This window comes from Xiphophorus couchianus, chromosome 16 (genome assembly GCF_001444195.1).
Source record: "Xiphophorus couchianus chromosome 16, X_couchianus-1.0, whole genome shotgun sequence".
Lineage (NCBI taxonomy): Eukaryota > Metazoa > Chordata > Actinopteri > Cyprinodontiformes > Poeciliidae > Xiphophorus > Xiphophorus couchianus.
Genome location: NC_040243.1, coordinates 19,757,114 through 19,781,119, shown reverse-complemented (window position 1 = coordinate 19,781,119; position 24,006 = coordinate 19,757,114). Strand labels below are relative to the sequence as shown.

The window sequence follows — 24,006 nt, the reverse complement described above, 5'->3', positions numbered from 1 at the left end:
ATCACAAATTGAGAAATATATAAACACATTTTTTTGTGACTAGGCTGTTTGGAAATCTGATGGTTTTTGCCATGAAATCACCAAACCTATAATGGTTCCTGCTAACAGCAATAATTTTCTCAGTAGAGGTTTTCCTGATGGAAGAAAACTCAAAGTTAGATATACGTGAAATCAGAGTCATCTGTAAAAGCATAAGGAGCTTCTAGAAAAGAAGTTGTATTCAATACAACTCTGCATTATGGCTGCTAAAAAAGAGAAAGTATGACTTTCAGAAGAAATGCTGAACATTTTATAGCTTATTTTCTCTTAATCTTTTGAGTTTTTAGCTTCCGTCTGCCATGGACAATTCTGGTTCTGCAAATGTTTATAATTTTTGGAAAACTTGGAGTTAAAACATATGTATTCTATAAGAAATTAACAGAGGCTGAGGTATACAGATAGCGATGCTAACCATGCTGCTAGTTCTATATCCTAAACAAAAAAAAGCTAAAGACTCTGTGGTTCATTTTTGTCTCTTCCTCTAATTTGTAATTTTTTTATATATGTCATTCTAAAAATTTTGAATTTGTTAATTCATCATGACTAGAAAGGCTAGAAAGATTAGCTGCTAGTTATGGTTCTTAAATACAAGCTAGGTACAATTTGTGTAAGTAGGTCAAAACATAAAAACTGTAAACTGGGAATAGATCACAAATTTTTGATTGGTATACATCGCCTTCCAAAAATAATGGCCCAAGTCATTTTGTAACCTAAAAAAAAGGCAAAAAAAGACTTGGGCCTTGTTTTTTAGGAAGGTGACGATATAACACACATGTAGATCAGAGAGCGGCAGAATGTAATAAGCCAGTAATACTCTATTCTCTAATGTGAACAGGACCTCATTGTTATCTAGTCTTCAGCATCAGTAATAAAAATAAATAAAATCTACTTTATTACAGAAAGAAAGCGTTAGCTGTCAGGGGTTTGGTCCATAACCAATAAAAAATCTTAAAAATCTGCCCACATAGCAACATTAAAAGGTCAAGTTAAACTCTGACGAAGGCACTAAAAGTGAAGCCCTGTGTTTAAGACAACAGAAGATTACGTCTGCCGTTTGGCTGGTTTAACATGAGATTATAAGATCGTCGTTAAATTATCAAAAGAAACTTGAAACAGGAGTAAATCTCTAGATTTCTGAGACCATGTCTGAGCAGGATTTTAGGAGTTAAAATCTACCTCTGCAGACATTAAAACGTCACCGATGTGCAGTAAACCTACGCATCACCAGTGACGACTTGACTCTGTGTCTGTGCTTGAGGGTAAAAGTGGATGGAGGTCGTTAAGGTGGTTTTCAGTCATGCAACAAAAAGCAAGCTGTGCAGCGGAGTTTCTTTCGGTGGTTGGCTCTGAAGGGATGCGTGAGGGTGCGCAGCAAAGGAAACCCAGCTGTTTATTTTTCAGCATGCGCAGACGAACAAAATGGGGCTCTTATTGATGGTGTGTGCATGTTCTGTGCATGCTTCCTGCTTCTTTTTAGAAGGTTTCCTATCAAAGATGGCTGATAATCTCCTTCCTGAGCTTCAAAGGCTCACACTTTGGTCCCCTTGATGTATCCTCGTCTTCCCTTTGATGGGCTTTAAGAGAGGCAGACTGTGGCTCTCCGTAATAAGCCGTCCTGTCTGAGAGCGTGCTGCCCAAGTTGCATGTTTGACTGTTTGGGACGCCAAAGATTAACGACCTTTTGGCAGAACTCACAGAGAGGGAGTGCTAGCATGCGGCAAATGGAGGAGAGAGATGGGGTCGAGGAATGAGCGCGTTCGAGCACACACGCACACACGCCCACACCACTCTCCCATTTAGAGAGGGAACCATTAAAGCCTCGGCTGTCGTTCGTTCGCATTGCCTCCTCTGGTGAGTCACGTTCTTTATCTGCAGAGCTTCATTCAAATGGAAATGAGGTTTGCCTCATTTTTCCATCATTGCAGATGTCAAGGTCAGGGGCAAATGACTCAATTAGCCTAGCCTAGCTAGCCTGTCGCACACAGCTGTCCAGATGTTGCGGAATGGAAAGGGGAATCAAGAAATCCCTTCAAATGGAGGAGCGTTTGGTCTGTATGTAATCAGATGGCGCTACCAGTTCAGTTTAGTGGATGTAAATTGTGGGTCTGTATACGGCGCCTTGCAAAAGTATTTACACCCAATTAACTTTTTACTCATTTTGTGACATTGCAACAACTACTATTTGTAATGTATTTTATCTGGATTTTATGTGGCAGACCAACGGAACATAGTAAAACAAAAATGATGAGTAGATAGAAAAAATAATAATCTGGAAAGTGTTGTGTGCATTTGTATTCAGTCTATTTAAGGTGATACTCTTGAATAAAATCCACTGCAGCCAATTGTATGGAGCTAAATAGGAGCAATAAAGTTTGCAAAACATTTTGTTTTTAAAGTAAACTAAAAAAGGTCGATTTAAAACAAAAAACCCTGAAACTAAAGAAAAATACAATCGGAAACTGAAAAGTAAACTCAAACTTTTATTTTTCAATTTACTTTTTTCCCCATTTTTAAATCTTTTTTTCAACTTGAATTTTGTTTTTCACTTTTTATTGTTAACAAATTTTATGGCACCAATTTAGCTCCGTACAATCACTTTAAGACATCGCCTTCTTTGTACACAGAGTCCACATGTTTGTGCTTTGATTTTAGAATAAATGAAGTTGTTGTTCAGTCAAAACTGACAAGCTGGGCTTTATACTTTATTGAAATTGATTAAATGATGCCGTAGCTCCTACTGCACACATTTCTTCAAAGAGTTGATGGCCGTGGGCGGGAAATGTCCTTTTTTTTTTTTTTTTTTCCAGCTTGTTGAGCTTTCTTAAGTCACTGGATCTGATGCCGTTGGTCAAGGAGAGCCCAGACTGCAGTTTTCTGTCGGATCACCAATGTTTCAAAAACCTGCACAGGTTGATCAGGTGTAATCAAATCAACTAAAAACGGTAAAATATACTTTGAAAACGTATCGTTTGAGTTGGTCCGTCACATAAAATCCCAGTGAAATGTATTGAAGTTTGAGATTGAAGCAAAATCCAGTGATGTCTGAATACTGTCCCAAGGCACTGCATATGGACACAATGATAAGTGCATTTGGGTCATGCATAATCAATGAAATGGGACATGAACACATGCAAATCAACAGAGACCAATATGGAAGGCAAAGTGTTCATGATTTCGATAACATTCATCCTTTCTCATCCCACTTTTGCCCTCCCAGTCCAGCCTGGCCGATAAATCCGGACAAAAAAACAAAAACAAAACAAAAACAAAAAACAAATCACATTTCCATATGAAACCAAACTTGTGGGGTTTACGTACCTAAAAGAATAAATGCAGTTTTAAATTAAATACAAAAAGAGAGGGAGAGAAAGAGGGAGGTGCAAAAAACATTTGTTTGATAAAATTAATAATCATCTAAACAAAAAAATTACACACAGCCATATACAGGCGCATCACATGACCCAGAGTGAGTTACAAACTAAATCAACCAAAAAAAAGAAAAAAAGAAAAAACTTAGCCAATCAGCAAGCTTCGGATGCAGAATAGAGACCAATCAAAACAATCTAGAGCACTCCCACGTCAAACACATAAGAGACAAAGATGAGACGGGAACGTTAGGGGTGAGGGATGCAGGTGAGAAGTAAAGAGACAGAGCCAGTCCGTATTCAGAAACAGGGAAACATAAAGATGAAAAAAAAGAGGGAAAATAAGTTTACACAAGCAACACAAGGAAAAAAAAATCAATAAATTACTGTTGAAAACGTATATATACCAAAGTGCATCATTCAAATAAAGCAATTACATTTGGTGACCATTCTCCTGAAAAAATCTCATCATATGTGGTGGGTTGAGAAACAGAGCACCAAAGGATGGAGGGAACAGAGAGACAGCGAGATACAGAGGGAGAGATGAAGGTAGCAAAGGTAGAAAGAAAGAAAGAGAGAGAGAGAGAAAGAGAGAGAGAGCAATTCTCATTCCCAAAAAAGGAGGAAAGTAAAAAAAACCAAAACAACAAACATGAGACACTTTGCCAGGCATTAAAATTTCGTGTCACAAACTTAGGACCAGTACACTGTAACTACTACTACGACTACTAATACACAGACAATCCACTACAAGAAAACCAAACCAAACAGAAAAGAAAATGGCAGCAGAAGAAAGGCCCAAAACAGCAAAGGTAAACCCCATATCGGTTTAGAGATGCATATGGTTAGAAAAAAACAAAAGCAAAAAACTAGCTTGATCGAGTGAGTGACCAGAAGTCAGTTGCACCAGCTCTTCGTTCTCTGAATATGTTTGATGTTTAATAATCGGAGTTGCTTTATATTAGTCTATTTTGGATCAAACCAAAGAGGAAGGTGTAACAACAAGAGGCATGACGACATTTTGTGGCACCACATTAAAGAAAAAACCCCAAGTAAAATCTGCTTTGTGACACGCTGTAAAGTTGTTGTCAGAATGTGACTTAATCTAGCAAAGTTGTTGTAAGCTAACATAATGAGCCCTAGATATAACGAACACCAAGCTACAAAAGTGCTAAAGTAGCTTTGACCACTTTAAATTATTTGTGTGAAAGCATTTTCAGTAGCAGGTGCAAAAAAGAAACAATGACATACAATGTAAATGATTTTTAAGCGATGCGAGAATACAGCATCTGGCTAACGCTAAAGTTGGGAAGCACCAAAACAAATGCTGTCAGCATTAAGCTAACGGGGGCTGAACTTAAATTCAGTTTGGTCCTTGGTGTAAAATAAAAACAATGCCAAAAAAACATGAATGACTGCTAAGCCCAGACAGAATAGCACAGCTGGCTAACCATTAGCCGCTAATGATGCTAAAGTTAGTCTGGGTGCTTAATCAGAGTTTTTTCACAAGTCTGAACAGCTTTTGACCATATTTACTTAAAATGTTCAAATATGTAATAGACAACTTTACACGTCAAAAGCCTTCGCTATATGTAACTTTATACTTTTTGAAAGAAAAAAAAACACACAAAAAGCTTGTGCCATTAATGCCTTTTTGCATTAGAACCAATTCAGAACAAGACAACCAAATATTTTTACATTTATGGACTAGGCAAACATGGACACAAATATCTCCTGGGATATTATTTACAGATTTTGAACACAAAACTCGGTTTGTCATCTGTAAAAGTTTTTAGCTTAATACTATTTAAAGCACTAAAAGGTTATTTTGTCTGAAAGTTCTGACTAAGTTTGACAATCAATATTCAAAAATATTTGGTGTAACTAAGCCAACTGTGAAAACAACTTTGCATTTGATAAAACTGCTTTAGCTTGTTGTCTGGAACTGTCCTCTTAGTCTGCTGTCGGACAAAACAGTAGATGACTTAGAAATAACTGGTAGCTAAAGGAAATTAATCTTTAGTGGAGCAACCCAGCAAAAACAAAAACAAAAAAATCTGGCAAATGGTATGAACAAATTTATGAAAAACTGGTGCAACTCAGCCCAGATTTGGAGCATTCCAATTTAAATGTTCATATAAAGTGAATTTAAAATGATAAAAAAATTTACAGTGCCTCGCAAAAGTAGTCAGAACACAAAAAGTTACCTTAAAAAAATTTTGCTGGCTACATTTTGCTGTCATGTCTATGCCACATATTGTTTATTTCATAATTTCACTCATTTTCCGACTACTCCACATAAAATCTAGTAAAAGCACAATAAAGTCTGCGGTTCTCATGCAAAACAAAAACAAAAAAAAAAGTTCAAGCGGTTTGAATTCTTTTACCAGGCACTGTAACAAAATTTTCCTTTCCTCTCGGTGAGATCCTGTTTTACATTTATAAACTCCTAAAAAAAAAAAAAAAAGAAGAAAGTCAGGCAGGGGCGTCACGGCCTCGTCTGCCAACACGGTGCGCTAAGCGCCGCGTCTGGCCTCACGTTAGGACATCAATCATATGCCTGCATAAAATCCTTTCCTTTATCAGCAGTGTCTACAATCTCAAAGTCTCAATGGCTCCAATTGCTAGACATTCGAAATATCTTTGCCTAAAGCAAACAGGTCAGTTAAATATATATACATATAAAAAAATAAAGATAAAAGGAAAGAAAAAAAGGAAATAAGAGCAGCCTTATTTGCCCTGCAGCTCTGCATTCGCTGAAAGAAACTGTGGGCAGCAACAGGGAGCAAAGCTTCACATCCTTTCTGATGGGGTTTCATTATACGAGAAGATGAATGCTGCACATATCGAGTCCAATGGAGAATTAATGTGTCATTGCATAGAAGGAGGTGATTACATACAGTCATTCCCAGTGAGGTGTTAATGACGTAGTGTGAACAGGGTATTACACTTAGTTAAACACGTCATGTCCACCTGTCTGTGTATATATAAATATATAGATATGTGTTGTGTTTATTCTTAAAGGGGCCAGACAAAATCAAAAAGAAAATCAAAAAATCAATAAATCACACGTGGAGATGTCATGGCGCTCGCTCTAACTGCACTAGCCTGGAAAGAATACTGTCAAATGCCTCTTTTCAAGGGATCAGTTCAGTGATAGATGTTTGTACACAACTTACCGTTGCCGAGGAAACAGCGAGTGGTTACCGTGGAGACTGACAACAACACACAGAAGTCGTCAGGGAAACAGAAAAAATATAATAAATAAAGGAACAAATCATCCTAGGAATAAAAGAAACCTAGTTGTCCCCCTGATTGCCAACATTTGAAATAAAAACAAACAAACAAACAAAAAATTAAAAAGAAAACCTGACTGCAGCAGTGTCAGCTTAGAGCAGACTGAGGGAGAGGAGGAGAGAGGAGAGAAAAGGAAGAGGTGGGGATGCTAACTCTCAACGCTCAAACCACCGGTCTGACCAGTAGCAGATCTGGAGGGGGCCGTTTGGTAAATAACAGCCTAAACCACCTTTAAGACTGGAAAGACACCGTAAGACTACGGTGTCATGCAAATGTATTCACACCCTTTCAGCTTTCAGGGATTTTATGTGGCAAATAAACCAACAAAAAGTAGCGCACTTTTGTTGAGTGAAAGGAAAACGACACAGGGTCTTAAACATGTTTTCCACAAACATCTTAAAACTCTTTCACCCATATCTTTAACTCCAGTCCAGGGTTAGATTTCAGGGTGTCTGTGCATCCTTCAAAAGTCCTACATTCATGAAGCTAAAATCAATACCTTAAAAAGTCTTAAAGTCATTAAAGAGAAGGTAAGTTGGCCTTAAATTTGTTAACCACCGGTCTTAAATTTTGTCGTGGTTATGACACGACAAAATTATGACACGGGATATAAAAGTCCCGTTTTTCTTACAGGACTTTTGTATCAGGCAAATGTCTGAGTTGCAGACATCGCTCACTATATTCTGTGTCTCAGGTGGTAAAGACTATGAGTAACAAGCTGCTATTACTGGTAGCTAGCTAGCTTTCTTGCATTTTCCATGGGAAAGTGTGAACTTATCAGCAGTCGGCTAGACGACGTTCACAAAAAAAACATACAAAACAGCTAGCTAGTTTTTTGTTGATAAATGTAAATTTATTGGCAGTTGGCTGGATGACATCTGCAAATTTCCTGAAAAAAAGGCATTTCTTTTGTACATTTCAGTTGTGATATAGGTCTTAAATTGTATTCATAACGGTCTTTAAAAGTCTTAAATTAGAGATGGTGAACCCTGCAGAAACTCTGGATTAGGTATAAGACTGTAGCGTGGCACAGGGATTCACCTTAAAGGAAAACAATGACTCTACACAAACAGCCTGAGCTGCCATGGAATGGCAAAAGTCTAAAAACAAGCTACAAACACTCACTCCATACTTTGCCAGACTATTTCCAAATGGTTTTTAGAGATTCTGATAACACTTGAACTTGCTTGTTCCATTTCTAAAGCAGGTATGCCTGGAGTACAATATGTGATCATTGCTCTTTATGTTGTTTTTGAAGATAAAACAAACAAAAAAAGTGTGTTAAATTAATTGTTTCAACACACTTGGCCTAATGCTACTTCATAAATAAAATAAAATCTTGCTTTGAAATATTAGTCACGCATGTAATTATTTTCCAGCAACTACTCTTTTTTTTTTTTGCATCCATCATGGGTAAATTTATAATGAATAAAAAGCATTAAAACACTATTTAGTAAAGCATGTTATTATTGATTGCAAGTTGAATCATTGTAATTTTACAAACATTCAATAAGCAGCCCTAATATTAACCATCTTAGATCATATTCTATAAAAAGGGAAAAAAAATAATTATTTAATGTACGCTTTTTGTTCCACTTCACAATTGTGCACTACTTGTTGCTGGTGTATCGACTAAATCCCCCCCCACAATATGCATTTAAGTGGTTCACAAGGTGTGAATATCTTTTGCAAGGTGTTGTAAATTTGCAGCTGATTAAAACAAATATTGTCCACCACAAAACAAGAACAGCAAAATGAGTTTGTTGCGATCCGTTTTAAGCGAGAGCACTTTTAGTTAGATGAGGAAACGATTCTCATTCTAGCGGTGAAGTTACGGCATAAAGGGGAAAGTGTGTGTTGGGACACTGGGCTAAATTTACAGTCTTTTACCAGTCACCATGAAGGCAGTCAATAGTTAAAAAAAAAAAAACAAGCTAAAAATAAAATATGGAAGAGGAGGAAATAAATTTAAAAAGCTACATGTTAATGTCAGATAAAATAAAAATAAAACAGACGAACATGACTGGCAAGGAGATCACAGAGGTTTATGTGAAAGACAAATGAGTGAAAACAGAAAAAAAAAGAGAGAGGGTAAAAAGGACAAAGGTTGCACTCTTTTCAAACTTTTCTACAATTTTACACATGTACAAAGAACACAAAAATAAGTTCACACTTCAGTCATTTATCATTCCAGGAGGGAGAAAAAAAAAAAAGTCATGCAGGAGCAAAAATTTTGACTGGTCAGATTCAGACGGAGCTCATCTGCCAAAATGGGACAATAGCAAGAGGTGCAGCGTACCAAAACACTCGGTCAAATTTAATTGAATGCGTCCCGTCCAGGAGTTTGGAATGCTTTGGGCTGGACCGCGTCCGCAGGGTCAGGCATGCACAATTGCCTCCCAACCACTTTCACCACAAACATCCATGCAGTGAGGACTGACTGTTCGTATTCACTGATGCCCCACAGCACAACCATCAGCTTGCATGCAGAGCTGCAACACTACTTCTGCACACACACACACGCAGAACTCAGCCTTTCCACCCTTTACTGCTGTGATATCCGATTAAAACTCTGCGCTGCGGAGAAACCGTCACTTTCCTCAACACTCCGACAACAACAGATCGCCCACAAACGACTCGGCTTGGAACAGGAGCCGACCTTCGGGGTCAACAGGGATGTTCTCTCCTCTGGTAGTTACTTTTTTTTTCTCCCTCAACATTCCCGAAATGAAACTGCTATTTTGGTTACTTACTGTCTCATAAGTGGTACAAAAAAAAAGTTCAACTACAATAACATTAAACTGATTGAAACCTAGTATATGTACTGACTGGAATGTACTGATTGCAGTTCTCAGGCCGATCCCTTAACTGGTTAGTTAACCCCTTAACTGGCGGCATCCCATCCATAGGACAAATCAAGGTTGTCTGATTTTCTCCTCTTTAAACTCTGCCGGTGTCCATTATGACGTTTTTATTGGGCAGCCTAGAGCCCCTTTTGATTGACACCGCATTCCACCAATAATGTTATGAAATGACTTTTCCCGAGCCAATAATATCCAGAGAGCGACTTGAGCCCGTTTTGACATACCTGTATTGTTTTTGGAATATTTCTGACTGCTCAACTCGGAGACTAAATCTAAAGCCACAGATGTGTAGCCAACACGTGTCCTGTCATAAGGATATAAGGCATTTTAGGGTTTGTTTTGAGATGAATCCACCAGCTGCATGCGTGACCACGGGTAATGTGTGCGCCTTTGCTGCGTCAAAGTCGGGCTCTGTGCGCCCTCGTGCGTAACGGTGTTTACAGGACTTTTTCTCACCAACGGAGAGACACGTTGTCAGAACGTGTCAAAAGTGAATGTAAAGCAAAACTTCACAACTCACGGGAGTGGACGATTATGGCCGTAAGAGTGCTGACAAGTTTTGGATCTGAGAATACCGGAAACCTTTAGTCGTCTGCTGCTACAGTCAGAGCGAGGGAGGTAGAGCGTACCAAAGAGCGAGAATGGGGGGCAGAGGCACTGAGGAGTTACAGTCATTTGAAGTTTGTATATCAAGTGTTGTCCAAGTGTGCTATTTGGAGATGCCAAATGGAGACTCCAGATGGCACCACTTGGACAACACCTGTACATTCTCAAAAATAAACATGTCCAAAATGACATTTCTTTTTTGTGCTATTCTGATCAGTCTTGAAATCCACAAGCAGAATACTTTATTCTACAGATTTATTGTATTTTCCAGTCCATACAATCAACACTCAATGTGCATTTACAAGAAATAAAAATGAAAAATCTGGGTGAAGCAGAATTTTAAAAAAAATGTTTGTGTTACAAACGTAATAACTACAAACTACTTACAGTTAGAGTATATTTGACTGGACAAATAAAAAATGTAGCTTGTCTTCTTCATAAAGAGACCAAGCTTTTGCATGTAGTCCAAATTGTTCAAGAACAGCAGATGATTTAATTTGGGCATACCTTTTCAGCCGTTTTTGGTGATTTTGGTACAGCCAGTTAAGGGGTTGAAAAGAGCCTCAACAATTCAAATAGTTTTTTGGGGGGTTTTTGTCAGAAAAATTGCTAAATATAGCAACGAAATCGATAAGTTGGCATCCGTGGGGTGACTACTGCTAACAATGCGCATATAGATGTGACTTGGTGGCTGGTTTTCAGATCTTTGCAGAACTCCCAAAATTAAGGAAATCAGAGCCGATTTATTTGTGCACCCATAATGCAGACATGAAACACTAAAGCAACAACGCTTAGTCAAATATCTAGGTTTCCTTAAGGAAAAACAAATCATTTAAATGACCCAGCTGGATTCTCTAATAATCTCTAATAATAGTAATAATAATACTGAACACTGGGGTCCCTCAGGGCTGTGTGATCGGTCCACTGCTGATCAGATTGTCCAACTACAAGACTGCAGATCCACGTTTGAGGAAAACCTGACTGCTCAATCAGCGGATGATACCAAAGTGGCGGAACTGGTTAATCAACGTCCAGACACAAAGTCAAACAGTTTTTGAACTGCTGCCACCAGACAGATTGGCACTAAAATGATTCCTTTTATATTCTCACACCTTTGTTATACGTTTTATCCAATTTGTGTATTCTTCCATTTAATAAATTTCCACTCCAAATTGTTCAAGATATCAGAGAAACTCTCAAATGTGTTTGTCTGCCTTTAGCTGAATTGATAATCTCACCAAGGTTATTTTCCCTACTGTAACACAAATGGTTCAGTAAAGCCCATACCTAGAGACGATGCTTTGAGGCCACGTAAGAGTGAAATATGGGTCAAATGAGGAAAATTTGAAGAAATTATATATTCATAATTATCTTAGACAAGAAAAGAAAAGCAATGTGACTATCAATGGCTTATCCTTAGGCATACACATGATAACAGAAACAGCCATGGATGGGATGAGAGGAATGAACCGTGTTTGAGAGTGCATCCTATGAGACACTGAACCATGCTTTGTGTGTGTGTGTGTGTGTGTGTGTATATATACATTTGTATATATAATTTATGATGACTATAATGTGATGGGATGACAGAAAAGCAGGTAGTGAACTGTAGTTGGGCCACTTACATGGGTACACTGGAAGCATACAGGAAACTGACTTCTTCAAAGCGCAGAGTTTTACCCCAGACAAAAAAAAGTACGTTATAACTTTGAACACAGCAAATCCATTTCTACTCTCGTTTTCGTCACATGCACAAAATGGGAAGCCACGACAAAGGAGCTTTGGCAAATTTCCACTGACATGCACCGAGTGATCGAGTGCAGCATTCCTTTCTACGTCATCAGGTTTGTTCGGCCTCTCTAAAAGGGTCTGAGGCCGTCTGGAGGCAACTGCGGTCATGCTGACTAAACAAAGAAACGGATAATGACGCCTCATTACTAAAACTAATCCGCCAGAACAAAACAAACATGCAAGGAAAACATCTGCGTCGACACTACGGGCTCCATTAGCGCACGGCTAGCGATGTTAAAACATGAACCATGCACACCAAGGCCTCTTTAGCTAACCGCATGCCAGTGGACAGTTAGGACACAGAAATGGCAAAAGGCCACATATAGATATCACTATACAGTGTCTTACAAAAGGATTCATACTGATTTACCTTTGCAAACTTTTCTTTCTTACATCTACAAATTTGAAAACATCCGATTTAAGTGAACGGGTGACTATTAAAAGGCACTTGATGTCATGTCAGCTCTAAATAGTTTAAACGATACTGAAAACTATTAAATGGAAAAATATAGAAAATGGTTGTATAGAATTTTCCCTTGTTTTCATAAAAAAAAAACACACACACACATTTTTGTAATTAGAAAACTTTTTTAAAGAAAATGTAATAACATTTTTCTTTATTCTAAAACCAAATGAGAAAGTTTTTTTTAAGGTGTGCACCGATTGATCGGCCGACCAATCAGGCCTGAATCCCCAAATTTTGGACCGATATTTACGCAGGAAATCTATCTTATCCACTGATCTCATTAACCTCCGCAACGGTTTGAAAATCAACTACTGTTCCCTATTTAGCAACTTCTCAGATAAAAACATAAGAAGAAAAAAATAAATTGATATCGGCATAAAATCTGAAAACTACAATGGGTGCAGTCTTAGTTTTTTGTCATATTTTATAGCAGTTATTTGCAAGGTGCCCTTTTTGTTTTTTATCAAGGAATATTTTTTTACAACTCAAAACAAAGTTTATGTAGTAACATAATTAATTCTTTGGACTGAATTAAAGTTGCTGAGGTCACGCAATGCTTTGCGTCGACCTTCCACATAAAATCCGAATAAAACACAGTGAATAGGTCTGAGTCCTATTGCAAGACACCGTAACTTGAGGCCTGCATTTCAGAGCTTCTGAACTGCAAGACAAATATCCCACTTGTTCCGTCCAAAACGCGCTTCAATAAAACTCTGAAATCGTGACCGAATCTAAGCGAGAAGAAACGGAAAACAGAAAAGGTCCACAGTTTCTCTTCTCTCTCATGCTGCCGATCGCCTGGCAAAGCTACAGACCATCACCACGAGACGCATGCGACGAGACGACTGAAACACAAACACACTCTTTTCTTTTATCTTTTGCAGATTTCATGCAGAACCCCAAGGGTCAAACAAAGACACTCTGAACATGGGTGAGACTGATGCAGGATGAACCGGCTCCAGTGGCATCCGCTCTGCTTGCTGATTGGCTGAAGGTGGACAGGGTGGGGGTAGGATAAAGGGAGGGAGGGGGAAGGGAATCATGTTGCACCGTAGGATGCAGGTGGCTGCCTCTCTTTCTCGACTGTACTGCAGCAGAAGTTTAAAAAAATTAAAATAGAAAAAGCATCCAGCCTCATCCATCATGCAGGAAGTGAGTTGTACACGCCCAAAAAGGAGAGTGGGGTGTGGGGGTGAGGGAAATCCCCGTTGTAAGCCCATGCAGAAATCCCAGCTTAAAGTGGTGGATCAAGTAAGACGGGCTGGAAAAAATTCCCTGATTAGAAAACCAAAATCTGCATTCAAACACTCAGCACATGCTTCAGTAAAACAGAAAATGTGTAACTGTATCCAAACAAACCTAAAATCAAAAAACAACACAGAGATTATAAACATTGGAAAAGAATCCAGCGTTCCGTAACAGTGAGCATGCGAACGCCAGCATGCTGCTGCTGCAATTACCCATTAGTACCAGAAAGAAAGAGAGAGAGAGACAACAAGAGAGAGAGAGAGAGAGAGAGAGAGAGAGAGGTGAACCCAATGCCAAGGAGGAGAAACAAAAGAGCATCCGACTGCAATCTGCCATGCATCATACTGTCACTTTCACCGGGCTCCTCTCTCATGCCCTCCAGAGGCAGCTACACAAACATCATTCCAGCTGCTGCGTGGAAAATCGGAACATCGGCGTGGCTAACTAGGGGAGCGTCGTCGGGGAAACGAAGCCAAGGAGGCCGACAGGTTGACGTGAAAACAAGGCATGCTTTTTGCTCACGTTCTTGCACCCCCTCCAAAATTAAAAAAAAATTAATCCCAGCACATTTAAAGAAAAAACAACAAAAACCCCCATAACATTGCAAAAGAAAAAAAAAAAGTAGAAGGTGAGGTCTCTTTGGATTTTAAACAAACAGGAAACAGATTGCAGAGGACTGGGGGAAGTAGGATACCAGTGGGCTGCATCAGAGCATATCACATAAGGGATGATGGGATGGAGACAGATAGCAGAACTGATTGAGGAGCGGAGAGAGAAGATGAAGGAAAGAGAGAGAGAAAGAAAGAGGGGAAATTACCTCAATTTTACGGCCCTCCACCAGCGTGCCGTGGAGCTTTTCTCTGGCTTTCTCTGCGTCGGCGCTGTTTTCAAATGTCACAAAGCCGAAACCCTGCGGCACACAGCGAGGTTTGAGAGGAGGAGGAGGAAGAGGAGGAGGAGGAGGAGGGGAAAGGAAGGGCGACGGCAGAACAGACTGGGTCCGGTTTTCACTGCTAAAAAAAACATTTTATTGCCGGTTTTTTTTTTACAGCTAAAGTGTTCCGGTCTTAAGGTTTAAAGTGTCCAAACCTTTTGTAACATGAGCCAAAATTGAGAACCAATGCAATCATCTCAAATTTAAATTAAGAATCAATTTGAAAATATATTCTGAATGCCATCTCAATGCCGCTATACTAAAGCCTGACGATAAACAGAAAGGCGCGCTTACCGTCGCCTTTCTGTTTTAAATAAAAGCAGGCAGATGATGCAACACATTTTATTAATTTTTTTGAGTGTGAATACTGCTGACGAGTTGTTTTTTTTTTTTTTTAATCATACAGTGAGAATCTCAGGAGAAAATCAAATCTGCTGCTTCTGCAACTTTTACTTGTACATTTTTTCCTTCCACCAAACTTTCCTTCATTGTTAGCAGTGCCTTCTTAAATCTGCCAACTCAGCAGTTTTCCTCATGATTGTGTAGGCCATAACTTAAAATTTTCCTCTCTGAAATGGATTACTGAAAAACATAACATCTGTTGACAATATCTTTAGTTTGGAGATATAGATGTAGACGCTCCAGAAAGTGCAATCAAACAGAAAGAAGCAGCTTTATTTTATCTTTGCACGTGTACACAGAGCGACTTTTTACCCGGAGTTCAAAGGTCAGGCAAAGAAACTATCGCTCAATGCGTCTTATTATTCTTGCAGCAGCAGAGTTTATCGTCGCCTTTCTGTTTTAAATAAAAGCAGGCAGATGATGCAACACATTTTATTACATTTTTTTTGAGTGTGAATACTGCTGAAGTGTGTTTTTTGTTGTTGTTGTTTTTTTAAATCACACAGTGAGAACCTCGGGAGAAAATCCAATCTGTCAATCAGAGCTCTGACTGCTTTCTGGCATCGTGTTCACATCAGAACTGATCTCACTCAAACAAAGACAAATCAGAAAAAGAAACGACTCACCTTTGACCCTCTCTCATTGAAAATAATCTCTACATCCAGAATCTTCCCAAATTGCTGCAAAAACACCAGAAGGCAGAGTCCAGTAAATATATAAACGAGTAATTGACCATAATTACACAGTAAAGCTTCTTTGAAGCCTGTTTGGAAGTAGGAGGTTTTCAGCAAACGTACACTAGGGGTCACTATTATACCAAAGACAATTTTCAGCATTTATTCAGCATTAAACTGTGTTTACCTCTTGCTTGCTCTGTCCCATTTCCCTCCCCAGGTTTTGCGACTCACACTAACACACTGACACAGTTAGAAGCTTGACCCCTCAACGCATTAGCAGGACCCCCATGGTCGCCTTCCCCCCGTGTCCCACTTTGACTCTTTTGCCCACTCAGAAAGTGGTCGTTTCGCCAGAGCGCTCCGCCACGCGTCTAGACTGATTTATTGATCCTGCCCGGAGCGGTCCGTACCCCAAACATCTGCCTGAGGTCCGGGTCCCGGAAGCGGAAGGGGATGTTGGAGACGTGGAGGCGCTTGGGGGTCCCCTTGGCCTCCGCGGAGTCCCCCGTTGAGCCGCCCGCTCCCGTGCCTCCTGCGGAACACTGCGCACCCGCCTCGCCCTGAGACGTCTCCTCCGTCTTTCCCTGAGGAGGAATGAGACAGCGTTTTTAAACAAAAATTTAGATTTAACATGGAAAATTGACAAAAAGGAGAGAATAAAAGTGAAGTAGAAGGAAACTTTTACACAAACAACATCCGGAAATGCATTCCAAAATAGCTCAAATTCAGGCAGACTGGGTGGACAGTGTCTGCAAACTCCAAAAATTTCTGTCTTAAAGGGGCGGTATTATGTGTTTTCTAGCTACATAGCGTAATTTTACAGCACAATCAAGTAACTATGTCACCTTCAGTTGTTATAAAAATGATGTGTTTATCAAAAATGACTTAAAAAGAAATTTTATTTCCTAATTTGACACCTTGAAATTGGGCGTCTGTCTCTTTAAAAAATCCTGCTCTTTCTGAAACTCTGCATTCAGGAAGTCATCACAACATGGCTGCTCTATTAACCCTTTAAAGTTTTTTAGAAGCGTTTCACTGAGAAGCAGCTTCTATAACGAGCTCAGCTGATGCTCATTTCCACCAGGTGTTTGCTAATTACTGCTGGCACTAGCCAGGAGTGAAGGAGCTGAGTGGCGGAGTCGTGGAAGTTCGGAAGTTTGTTAAGTGCAGCTCTTGGGAAGGAGCTTCGTCCTTGAAGGCGGAGCTAGGTCCACCCAGGTGTTTTGCGCAGCTGATCGGTTGCCACGGGAGATTAAAGGATTTCTCAAACATGCATAAAAGAATCAAAGCAACACTCCAGATGTGTTTTTGTTGAGGGAATAACATCATAACAAGATGTAAAGCTCAAAAAAGTAAATTTTATGCAACACTGCCCCTTTAAGCATTTTTTTTTTTTTTTGCGGGTTTGAGGCTAAGGCCTCTAACAGGCATTTTATATTCTAAATTAAATTGTTTCGTCTGACTTGAATCTGATCACAGAAGCTAAATGAGTTAAATATTAGTGTGATGGTGGGGAGGCTTTCCAACATTGGGCTTTTAGCTCATCATCAAAAAGACGCTCAGCAGTTATCAGAAAGGTCTGGGTCCCAAAATTACGACAAAGTATAAATCAATTCCAGCATGCCATTTTTATTAAGATGCAAATTAAAACCAATTCCTCCCCCCCTCTAAATCAAATCCCTCTTTTTATTCTTCAATTAAATTTTTTAGATGAATGAGGAATAGTTTTTAATATAAATCTTCCAGTACCATTAATGCAAAAACATAGCTTTTCTCTAGTGAATTTGAACCCAGTGAAGTTAAAACAGTGCTACTTGAGGAGTTCTGAGTAAAACATATTTACAGATAGGCCTGTCGCGATAAACGATAAATCGATTAATCGTACGATAAATTAAAGCTATCGACGTCATTTTAATTATCGGCACTATCGTCTCTTCCGACCTTTTTCTCTTTCAGCTAATGAGACTGAATGAAAAAAGGCTCAACTCCGGTGCCTCCCTTCTTCATTTCCTTAGTGTAAAGCCCAGCGCACACTGCACAATCTTAGAGCTGCCAGCCGATTGTCGGCTCATTTTCAAAACCTGACAGACCAAACATTAGCCGACAGAAATCCTAGGTAAAACGGTTCGATCGGTTCGTTCCTGCCATGTGGTGTCCAACAATGGGCACAAAATAATGGCTACAAGTCCAGTGAACTAAATTTAAAACCAGGCATTAATCAATGCTTTACTACAATCTACCTGCAATGCATGTGGCTAGTGTCAGCGTAAAGTCCTGACCGAATGAAAATCATTATAACCTATTTACGTCACGTTAACGAAGAACAGCTGAAAAGTTACCGGGTTTATCAACTGCGGTAGCAATTTGGCTCCAACTCCTCCTCTTGTCATTTCTATATTCTTTGCATGTTGAATAAACATTAATGTTGTTTCCACATATCATCTCCAAAGTCCGCTGGACTTCGGGTTGCGCCGTGTCAGCTGTTTGGGATTCCCCGACGTAATTTCCCATCAGAAAGCACTGAGGAGAATCCTCGCTTTCTGATTGGCTGCCTGTCACATTCAACAGGCTGCGTTAAGATCCCAGTAGGGGAAAAAACCCTGATTTGGATCGGAGCGGCAACGACGATCTACCGTAACACACCACACAATCTTAGAAAGACCAACGATCTAAGATTGTTGTATGGGGAAAAATAGGAGCAAAAAATCATGTAGTGTGAATTATTGCATCAGGTAGTCGATCTGCCCATTTTCTCTATTTAAATCTAATTATTACTGAAGGGCAACATAATATACAGACTTCATAATCTGCACTCTTTTGGTTGAATGCAGTATTTATTTCCACTTTGGCTTTATGTTGTTTAGTTTTTTTTTTTCCAAGTGAGTTTTTTGTTAATGGAGACTGAGAATCCATTTTATTTTTGTTCTTGGTTGTTTTGTTTATTTTGTTTATCAGTTCCAGTATTTAGTGTTCTTTTGAAAATAAAGTGCATCTATCTTTGACAAGAAACCTCATGCATTATTACGTCATTTCCATTAAATCAGTGTAAAAAGATCTTCAAACAATATTATCGTTTATCGCAATAATTTTTGAGACAATTAATCGCTCAGCAAAATTTGCTATCGTGACAGGCCTATTTACAGACAAAAGTGCATTTATCTTAAATGCAAGATGTATATGTACATATATTTGTACAGTTTTGGATTAATTCATGCTCTGAGTATGTTTTTTCAGCATACTCCAGTTAGTAATTAATCGATTACTATATTAGTTGACGATTATTTTAATAACCGATTAATCATGATTCATCCGATTAATCGTCTCCGCTCTAATCTATACAATATACGAGTTTCAGTGTCTCAAATGAGTGAGAAAAGGTATCCAACTCTTTCAAGGTGATATTAGTTTTGGGGGATGTACTTGTAAGGGGATTAGGAAAACATTTGCTGTCCAATCTCACATATTATTAACGGAGGAGTCCTTACGTTGTTGTTGTTGGCTGTAGTCGTGGCTCCGTTAGCACCGGCTCCGACCTCCACTGCACTTTGGCCCGCGGCGGCAAACATGGCCCCCGGACCAAACTCCGTCCCCGGTAGGCCGTTTTGAGGAGGGGGAGGTGGGGGGAAGGTCGTAAAGGGCGGGGCTACTAAACCCTCCTGTCCGCCGGCTGAGTCCTGGGAGCCCTGTAGGATCAGGGAAGAGGGTGAGGCGGGAGGGGAGGAGATTGGGAGAAATTAACAATTATTCTCCGTTTACAGAGTGCAGGCAAAACGAGGAGAGGTAAAATTCTTGGCACCAAATGTCACACTCGCTCTCCGTCCCTTCCCTTTATTCCCTGTGAATAATCCCCTCCCCCACCCTGTCTCTACACCTCCATATCTCTGACAGGCATGTGTTTTCAGTCAGCCAACCATGAAATATTTACAGCAAACCCATCTATTATTAAGAGTCACAAAATTTGATACAGTTTGAAATACAAAGATGTGTTTGGGGTGGATGGAGGTGAGGAGGGGGATCAAAAATAAAATATATATAATAAAATACAGCGACGCTTTCAAAGCCACTGCTATGCTCTTGTTTCTGCGTTTTCCCGCTTGACTTTTAAAGCAGAAAATAACACCGCGGGCTAAATATACGTGTATCCTGTCAGCAGAGCTGCATCTGTATCTGCAGCTGGATGAGCTGCAGATTACAGCAAAACCAATTTACCAGCGTGTGGTGACTCTGCACCGCTGCTAGACAAAATCATTTTTCACACCCAAGGGCATCTCGGACTGAGCTGTATGAGAAAAAGCTTTACAGTAAAGAAGGAGAAAGAAATGTTAATAGAGAACAAAAAGACGAGGAGACAAAGGCATTTTAAACCAGAAAAACAAAACAAAACCAAAAAGTTTTAATAGTTAAGAGTCAACTTCATGTTACACAATCACACCAATAAAGAGCAACTTTAGGAGCCAACAGCCTTCACAGTAGTCAGATATTAATTTTGATTATGAATTATGAATAGAATTTAAGACTTGTATCATGATAGAAATGTGCAAAAATAAAATTGCAAATAAATGAAATGTACGAGTAGGCGAGCCAATAGCAAACGATAACATTGTCCAGCCAACTGGCGATCAATTTGCACTTACCCTCCGTATATGTAAAATATCTAGCTAACAAGCTAGCTAGCAAGAATATATTAGCAGCTGGTTACAGGTAACAACAATTGCTGAGTCACAGAATGCAGGAAAGATGTCTGAGCACGACTCAAACTTTTGTGCAACATTAAAGTCCCGTGAGAAAAATTAAAACTACATAGAATATATGAGATTAAATAATCACAACAAAAATGTAAGACCTGTGATTAACACATTTCTTTTTCTTCAACGTTTATTTAGCCCTCCTTATTTGGACCCCACAGGTTTTTTACTCTGTTTGCGGTCTGGGGGAATCACAATTACCGGGCGTGCGTTTTTGTGAGGTTTAGATTTTTTTTTTAAAGGTTTTTTGGGTAATGAGAGAGGGGGAAGACATGTGACATGTGTCAAACCTGTGACAGCCAAGTCAAGGACTAAGTCCTCCATATATGGGTTATGCTTTACCCCTGCGCCACTACAGCACCCGCCAAGATTTTTTGTGTGTGTGTGTAGTTTCGGGTACTGACAGTCTGACGAACAACCCCTCATTTCCCCACGCTCCTCCTACACGTTGCGCTAAGATTGCGAGAGGGTTAACCAGGATAAAAGTCCTTTAGATCAACAATCTCTTTTACAAGAGCGTCCTGACATTGCATTTAAGGGCAACTTATGTTCTGTCATGAGTTCAAGACATTTAGGGCTATAGTTTTAGATACATGAATTTAAGACTTTTTATGGATGTTCAGAGATTGTGCATATTCCTACAGGAATGCGTTTATATCACACTCTACATTGTAAATAGAATCTTTGCTAACTAATCATAATGGTATATATAATGAATCAAATTCTGGTCCATTCCCGATGATCCCATGGTAATGTCATGTGAACCAGCGACTGGCCCTCTGCCATGAGTTGTATCTGGGCTGGCTGACGCCCGGATACACTCCGTCTCCAGACAGCCTTTTTAATTAGCCGGAGTAACTAAGATGCCGCAACGCGACTGGGCTCTCCCTCTAATCCTATAGCCTGACAGCTCGCCGCTCTGCTGCAGTGATGGGCGCTCTGGCAGTAAGCAGGCAGCCGAGGCTAAAAGGCCCATCTGCAGCACAGACGGCTTCTGGGGCCTGGGCCCGACAGATAGGGGATGTCGCACAATCCGGATGAGCGAGAGATAGGAAGCGCTGGGGAAAAACCTGTGCTGCTGCATCTTATTGTACGTGCTTATTGTCACCAGCTGATGGAAACAAAGACAACAAATCTGTTCAAAGAGATAAATACAAAAGTAATTCGCTGAGCGCGACTCAGACTAGTCAGAAGACTAGGCTTCTGTAATTCCCTGGATGAGCGCACTTGTTAAGGCACGCGAGCTTGTGAGCGTGCGGTAGCCTGTATGAAGCCTAGCTCGGGGCTTCATTTCATACAGCACACAAAGTGCTGGGCAGAAGGAAGGAAAACAGGATGAATGAAATATTGAGTGGTGAAAAAAAAGAAAAAAGAGGAGGCTGAGTGCAGGGAGAGAAGTCTTTATTGACCGCGATTCTGCAATCTAGACTCTGATTATCTACTTGTATCCTGAGGCTGATTTAGTAGCGTGGGGTTCATTTTCTACACCGCCTTAAAGAAGTATTAACACCCCTCAAACTTTATTTCCCGCATTTTCTTCCCTTAAACGTATTTTGTTGAGATTTTATGCCACGATTGAAAAGTAAACTAGTTCAAATTAAGTCTAACTGGATGGAGAATGCCTAATTTTTTTAACTCTTGCAAAATCTGATTCAGAACCACAGTATGATTGGGTCATTGTAACATGACTATATTTTGATACAAATCATTTTGTTGGAGCTCCGGCTGTCCCTTTGGAGGGTCTCAAATCTTCTTGACACTCTTACATAATGGCCAAATCTGAGGATTGCGTAACTAATAGTTCTAATGTTTACATAAGATTTTACCCTCGAGTAAAAATGCTACAGTTTTGCTGAGTTAACTAAACTACGTGTCGTTGTTTAAAGCAAATAACACATAGCAATTATTATATTTGCGCTGCTAATATTGCCGTTACGATCGGTGGCGGGCACTCTTCTGCTAATGCGGAGCTAACTTTCCGTATTGTGATTTTGATCACTTTTAAAAACAATTGGCGCTCTTAGATTTCCCTATATGAATTTTTCCTGAATAAATTTTTCCGGATAAGTTTTGGTTATCGACTGCTAAGAATTCTTCAAGTAGATAGACGTTTATATTCATGCTCTTATTTTGAAGTGGGAGAAGTCGGTTCCATTTCCTCTCTTTTTTCACCAACAATTTCATACCAAAAAAAAAAAAAACAGTAGAGAACATGTAAACGTAAATACAATATCTAGGATGCATTTTAGAACATGTGAATTGTTTCAAAATTAAATTGGTCCTTGAGGGTTATAGTCTTTCAAGGGCAGATATCATTTGATTTGAAGTTAGCGCTTTAGCATTAGCTCAGTTGGAGTAGCACTTTAGTGTTAGTGTAATTAAAGTTTATAATTAGTGCTTTAACTAAGTTAACAGTGCCCACCACTGGCTACAATAATGTTGTAAACGACGTTAATTCCTACTATTTTGCTTAAGACAAGCGTAGAAAATCCGTTAGAAGAAAGTGAGATTTTTTCAAGAGTTTTGGAAGATTTATTTTAAAACAAATACACACAATACTAGAGGACTAAACCAAGATATGAGAGTTGTGGGGCTGGAGATGAGATTGCTTCTTGGTGTTTTGCTCTTCATGGAGGAACAGATTAAATCCTCAAGGAGCTGATATTAGCCGCCTAAAAAGCCTAGCTAAGAAACAGTTCCGTCTTTATTGCAGTAACGAGCTGTGCTCCTTTAGTTTCCACGCTGTGACTTTCCAAACAGCCGACTGTGTTGCTTCGGGCCAACAGAAATCAGACTGATTGTAGTTGCGCCGGGCAGGAACACGCCGTTCCCCACAAATCCTTCTCAAGAATCTTTTTTAAAAAAGACTTTAGAAATTGTTCGACTGAATATTTTAGAGTGTTTGAAACAGTGGTATGCCGTCGTACCTAGAACTAACCCACACCTAGTCGACCCATTCTCCCACCGGAGGTGCGGATCTCGCCAGCTCCTCCAGAGTTAGCTGGAGATTCAATTACATGCCGTTTTACCAAATAGGCGACAGGGATGGAAATTTATTGTTTATCGTGATAAATTCCGTATTGTGATAAGAACTTTGATTTATCGTTTATTTCAATAAATTCCAATGAATTACTTTTCTTTTCTTTTTAAATGGTCCGTTTTGTCAAGATTTGTTGGGGTTTTTTAAACGTTTTTCTACAATGTTTGTTCAGTGAGAGCATGTGCGGGCTAGTGATACTAATCACAATTTTTTAATGTGACTGGTGTATTAAAGATGCAAATGGGAATGTTGAGCCGCATTTGTGTTTGTGTGACTATGATGCTACTAGCTACTACCTAAAAGAAAGTAGTAATAAAAATTATTCTTATCACTTTTATTATTGTTGCTACAATAATTGCACAAAATATGGCAATAAAATGATACATTCATATTGCCCATTTATTTAAGAATCAAAGTAAAGACAGCTGAATACAAATGCATAAAAAAGCATATTCTTGTTTTCACTTCATAATTATACAAAACTTTGTGTTGGTTTAATTATATAAATTCCAGAGAAAATATAACACCAGAA

General features: G+C 39.3%; 1 protein-coding gene and 2 long non-coding RNA genes across 6 annotated transcripts in view; 1 reads left to right on the top strand and 2 right to left on the bottom strand.

The window, feature by feature from the left end:
- The window catches only part of LOC114159437 (RNA binding protein fox-1 homolog 2-like), a 66,320-nt gene that overhangs the window by 11,063 nt on the left and 31,251 nt on the right, over positions 1 to 24,006 (bottom strand). For all 4 annotated transcript variants that reach the window (XR_003598579.1, XM_028041410.1, XM_028041412.1 and 1 more), the window contains exons 3-6: positions 19,175 to 19,372; positions 16,100 to 16,273; positions 15,639 to 15,692; positions 14,494 to 14,586 (exon numbers count right to left, since the gene is read on the bottom strand). Coding sequence is in view for 3 of the 4 variants with exons in the window: in XM_028041410.1 (XP_027897211.1) it covers positions 14,494 to 14,586; positions 15,639 to 15,692; positions 16,100 to 16,273; positions 19,175 to 19,372 (519 nt within the window). In the remaining variant the exon portion in view is untranslated. The remainder of the gene's footprint in view (positions 1 to 14,493; positions 14,587 to 15,638; positions 15,693 to 16,099; positions 16,274 to 19,174; positions 19,373 to 24,006) is intronic.
- Positions 6,626 to 14,268, top strand: LOC114159439 (uncharacterized). Its single transcript, XR_003598581.1, has 2 exons — positions 6,626 to 9,392; positions 13,313 to 14,268. It is a non-coding gene; the product is annotated as an uncharacterized LOC114159439 (long non-coding RNA).
- On the bottom strand, positions 8,292 to 11,790 carry LOC114159438 (uncharacterized). Its single transcript, XR_003598580.1, has 2 exons — positions 10,312 to 11,790; positions 8,292 to 10,274 (listed from the first exon to the last, which is right to left on the bottom strand). It is a non-coding gene; the product is annotated as an uncharacterized LOC114159438 (long non-coding RNA).